This window comes from Sphaeroforma arctica (genome assembly GCF_001186125.1).
Source record: "Sphaeroforma arctica JP610 unplaced genomic scaffold supercont1.470, whole genome shotgun sequence".
NCBI lineage: Eukaryota > Ichthyosporea > Ichthyophonida > Sphaeroforma > Sphaeroforma arctica.
In genome coordinates, this window is record NW_014040088.1 from 35,476 (window position 1) to 41,123 (window position 5,648).

At 43.2% G+C, this 5,648-nt stretch overlaps 1 protein-coding gene across 1 annotated transcript in view; it reads left to right on the forward strand.

Moving 5' to 3' along the window:
• Window positions 1–690: 690 nt before the first annotated feature.
• Window positions 691–5,648, forward strand: part of SARC_06531 (hypothetical protein) — a 6,310-nt gene continuing 1,352 nt past the window's right edge. The window contains exons 1-6 of the mRNA XM_014299559.1: window positions 691–1,008; window positions 1,767–1,855; window positions 2,325–2,417; window positions 3,070–3,183; window positions 4,451–4,573; window positions 4,914–5,114. Of these exons, the coding sequence (XP_014155034.1) occupies window positions 897–1,008; window positions 1,767–1,855; window positions 2,325–2,417; window positions 3,070–3,183; window positions 4,451–4,573; window positions 4,914–5,114 (732 nt within the window). The 5' untranslated portion in view covers window positions 691–896. The remainder of the gene's footprint in view (window positions 1,009–1,766; window positions 1,856–2,324; window positions 2,418–3,069; window positions 3,184–4,450; window positions 4,574–4,913; window positions 5,115–5,648) is intronic.

The following is a 5,648-nucleotide window of genomic DNA, read 5'->3' on the forward strand; positions in this document are numbered from 1 at the left end:
AAATACATGCATATATATATCTAGTACATACCACATTTTTGCTGGACAGCTCGTCCGGCAGGCCCAGCTTTACTTTGCTTTTCCTTTTGGCAACTTTTACCTTTGTCGGTGTAGGGGATTCAACCGGCACTGCCGACACAATGTCAACAATATTACTTCTATCAGACATGGTAGAGTCTGTGGCGTAGAAGAGAACACGCTATGTTTGTATTGAGTACAATTATATGCTGATGTAAATCTATAGAACTACATACAGGCTTGATTAATATGGTGTGAGCTTATAAATTACATGCACACGACGATTGTATAGTACAAGTCTATGTAGGTTCACAAAATCCTCATGAAATCGAAAAAGTTTATAAATAGAGTACATGCAATCTGTCATAATATGGTTGATATGACCTTTCTGTTGAGTATGATTATATAGAATCACACAAATACCTCCAAATATAGTGTAGTTCTAAACGATAACATGCACGCGTGTGAAAATATATTATGATGGTAGCTGATATGTCGAGTGTGAAGTGACCGTTGCTGCGTTGCGATGGAAATCGATAAGACTAAAAAAAAACTAAAAAAACTGAAAATTCGATTTTTTTCATATAGTAAGAAGTATATACTTTCATATTCACGAGTCATGTATCGATATATATATACATCCGGGTGTATACACCCACACACACAGGCACACACACACACACACACACACACACGTACACGTACACGTGTACACACCCACCCACCCAACCACACACGCACCATATATTTATATATAGTTCGACTCAACTCCGTTCTCTCTTGTGGTCACATACACTTGTTCCTAACTCACATCCCCGGTGCCGTGGCTTCCTTCAAATAGTCTTGCTTCACGCGTCCTATACTACGGGATCTTTTTGATGGCTCAAATCAAAGTATCCTGGATAGTTAATGGCATATTGGTCTGTCTGGTACTGTTCGTCCTCTTCCACCAGCAAACCGATAATCTGCCAGACGCCAACTCGTTCACAGGTAAGGCATTTTGTATTTCTCTCATACGGTCGTGATAGCACTTACAGGGAGGTGTATTCATACATATACATGTATATCTATAGATGCCCGTTTACTTAGATTTTTAAAAGACGGCACAACGTGTGCCCAATCCATTGTTCCAACAATCTGGCCGACGCCAACTCGGATACAGGTAGTTATACATATTGCCACAGATGTTATTCTCACTTGTAAGAAAGCATACCTAAAATTACACACTCACGTATACGTTATATGCTTGTTCACGTCGATGTTTAAATGCAGCACGTTTAGCGTTGTATGTCCATTTAGAAATCGGTCTACAAACATTTGTAATTTTACTTGTGCTTTAACTTTGTACCCAATTTTATACATTGACCTTTCTGTAACAAGATAAAGGTCGTATTCCCCCTCCCCCCCAGATTGTCAAGTTCTAGAGATAGACAGACGTTGAGGTGTAATGTCAGCACGATGTACTAATTATGTTTAGTCATATAAGAAAGAAGGCGGAAGATTGAGGTTCTGCACGCTTTTCAAATACTCTCATATTTTATACCGACATGTCCACCAAAATTGAGTTCGTATACACGTGCGCGATTCTGTATATACATCATGCACACGACGGCATTTCACTGCCACAACTACGATCATCATTGTTATTGAGTACACATTGCATCGTATCTTACATTGACGAATCTCGTCCTCACAATCTGAATTAACTCTGTACTGAATTTTTATTGTTTATACTGAACCTATTGCAGATTCGCCAACAAAAAGAATGTCCCACTCCAGATCAGCTAGCGGCGTTCCTATTGCTGATATGCATGGGGACGGTCGGTGGGATTCCATGGTATGCATAGATTTACTTTCGCTTGCATCATTGCACGAATGCTTTCATATAAATACAACGAGAATATGCGCCATATTAATATTCATATGCAAGCGTATTGTATATACCGCATGTATCCGTTAGTATGTATACGTGTTTCTGAATTGTATTCGATTGATATACCTGTAGTGCATGCATGTATGTATTAATCGAGTCGGGGTTCTCTAGTATATATAGGAATTATTCAGTTTGTATTAAATTCTTTTCCGGTGCGTGTTTAATGAACACTACACAATACCGGTGAGCAGTGTTCTAGTCGACCCTATGACATCGAGCCAGCATAATGCATCTCCAATAGTCAGAAGTCTATGCACGTTGCCAGTCTCGCATCCATCTCACCCCGTGCGATGTCGTATTCTGGTCTGTTGGTGAAGCGCAAGTCTCTTCCCAAACTCAAGTCAACGATTTGTAATCATGCTCCCGCACACAGCACGCCAAGCTCACACGCGACGCCGACGCAGGCAACACTAAGCCCTACGTATTTGCCGGAGACAGTCTTATACAAAGATGGCGTGACTACGCGGTACGTTATACCTTGGAGTGGTTGCGCACATGTCGTTGTGGGTGCACGGGCCTGTCGGCCAGCTGAACACGTGGCTGGTATTAAGTGTGTGCGTGTTGTCCAGCCCAGTTGGGTTGAGACATTTGTAGTGCAAGAGACGGTCCCACACAGATATGGTAAGACCACTCGTGCAATGGGTTGTACTACACCATTATATGTTTATAACTCATTGGGCCACGTCACCGTCTTGTAGCGAGGCTCGTGTGAAGTATTGCACTAATGAAACCCGTATAAAGAAAGCTAATCAACGTATGCGTACGATTGCAGTATACAAGTATCAGTCAAATTCCTTGCACTGTATGGGTGTCAATTGATTAGCGTGAAGGCTGCAAGGAGCACTAACAAATCGGGAGTCACATCTTAATGTGTGTATCCGAATTAGAAGCCACTCACGACCGTCGTGCAACCCCCACCCAATCCCACAGCAGACACTACAGGGGTTGACTTGAATTTTTTTATAGATAGGTTCACTTCACCTACACCGCTCCTCAGAATTTTCTGCAGTACATCAACCACTATACCGCTTTCTTATGTGAATTTCTAACTTGTAAACACCCTTCCCCAAATCGTGTCTACTCACCTTATTCCTATATCGTTCTCACTCACTGCCTAGTCGTGGGATCAGAGCTGGGATTCTCAAACGGTTAACCTAGGCATAGGCGGCGATCGTACCGAACATATACTATGGCGTCTGCAGAATGGTGAACTAACCCCCACCAACCCCAAGGTAACAGCGCACACGTCACAGACGTCGTTGATCGCACTCAACTTTTGTTGCTTTTCTTCTGGAAGGTAAAAGTAAGCATTCCAATATAAGGCAGCGTATGTGTCGGCCTGTGTAGTGTACATTTGGTGACTCGACCAAGGCTACCGATATGCGAGCGTGCGCTTATGAAGCCTTGGCCCACATTGATCAAGATACACTGAGGGTGCCCGTGTATTATGTGTGTGGAGGACTTAACTATGATTCGAAGGTTCTGAAGCATCCTCACGAGGCTGTTTAATTTTGGTTTCGATACATAAGGTCGACACTAGACTTGTGTGTTTGTGTGGGGTGCGAAGAGGCTTTACGCGACTTAAAGTCTTAGTCGAATACGACCTCATCGGTGCAAGCATGATTGCAAGCATTGCACCCGTGTCTTATGTATGAAGGTGTGCGTGTGAGTACCTTCGATGGTATATCTGTGAAGTTACTCAGAGGTACTGACACATCGCACGGTGTAGTTTCTTTAAATGGTAAGTGGATCTGTCACTAGAATGTAGTTTTCGGTTGTGATGTGTGTGGGCGCTATCTACGACAGGGAATGCTTGTATACCAGGTGATTGTGGCAGGTAAAGGGTTGTATCACTGTCTGGTAGTTATTGAGACAGAAACTGAGTACAATTTCTTCTTGTCACACAGCAGACCATCAGCCTCGTTGCGATGTTTGTGCTATAAACGATGTTTGCTAAGAAATGGTTTAAAACATTGATGGAACACACACCGACCCCCGTAGTATCTGTTTCCGCGTTGTGTTCTAAAAACCTTGGGTCATACAGGGTAAGTCGGGAAACCCAACACATCGTGATATTAAAAATAGGACAGAAATGTCCGAAAAGGGCGGAGGATATGGTGTTTCAATGTATTGCATCAGAGTACGATGCTTGCCATCCCTACTAACGTATTCTGCACGTACATTAGCATGGCAGCTCATAGGCCACAGAGACAGTGACTTATCGATTTTCTTGTCGCAACAATATGGGCATAGATCACAACTGTAGTTACACACGGGAAGCTCTTAAGCATGAATGCACATCAAGGAGTTACCTGTTATCTACAACCAATGAAGTATTTTGTCTTCTCGTTCTGAGTGTACAAGCAACCCGGTGTGGTGCAATGAACGTCGTCGTCGTCACCCATGATCAATCACCAGTACTTTCAATCTACACATGGGAGTTCCCAATCCACATGACATGAAACTTTGAATATGTATGTATCCCGGCGTAATGCACAGGTGGTGGTAATCATGGCTGGTACAAACAACCACGGGGTGGATGCCGAGGATACGATCAAAGGCATCAAAGCCATAGTCAACTACATCCGCACAGAGAAGCCCTCGGCAAGGATAGTGGTGATGGTAGGTATTGGGGTACTCTCCATACTGACATGCCAGTCTAACTTCGTTTCCTGCCAAGTATCGTTCGTGGTGATGCTACTCGAATCCTTGTATTGCATCTGCGCAAAGTCTTAGTTACATTCATCTGGCGTTCGCAGCGGATATGGGAGGAAAATTCTCAGCTGTCTATAAATGTTCATGTTGATAAAAGTTGAGCTATCTGTCGACCCATCTCTTCACCTGTACGAGCATCTTCTTATGTGTGCCCTAGTACGGAACTACATACCACTTTCAGTCATTATACATTCGAAATCTAGCTCACTACCAAGTTATCCATATGATCTTCACACTCTGGTCACAGGCCCTGCTTCCTCGAGGTGAGCGCCCAAATAGACTCAGGGACAAACATCAGATCATCAATGCCAATTTGAAGGACACATACGAAACCGATCCCACGCACGCCGCGGCTGTATATGTGCTAGATATCGGGCATGAATTCCTGACACCCGATGGTGGCGTACCCTATAATTTGATGCCTGACTATCTACACATGAACGCTAAGGTGTGTGTGCAAACTGACACGTGAGATTTGCCAGGCTTCATGTTGTGTACTTCTAGCAATGGATTGTGCAAGTATGCTCAATGTATGTGTTGGACATCGATCACGCGTTTCTGACACTCAATGGTGCCGAAAAATTTGATACGATGCATGACTGTCTATATATGAACCCTGAGGTGTGACCTGTGCGATACTATACATAATAGTGCTTCTGTACTCGTGTATGTGTACGTATGCTTCTGCATGTGCTGAAGATTAGATCTTACCTATTTACATTTGATGATGGCATCATTTCGATTTGACGCTCGACGATCAGCTCATGCTCGTTAAGGAGTTTGTATACATCATGATGTGTTTATGCAAAGCGGTTAGGCGAGTTTTGGTTTGTTGGTTTGTCTACATCAAACAACTACAAGTATGAGTGTGTGGGTGTATATACATGACATGCACGTGAATTCCAATATGTGTACAAGTGCGATAGGCTGACTTTTTGATGAAAAGTACAATGGTGGTAGTGGTGTGTGTGTGTGTGTGTGT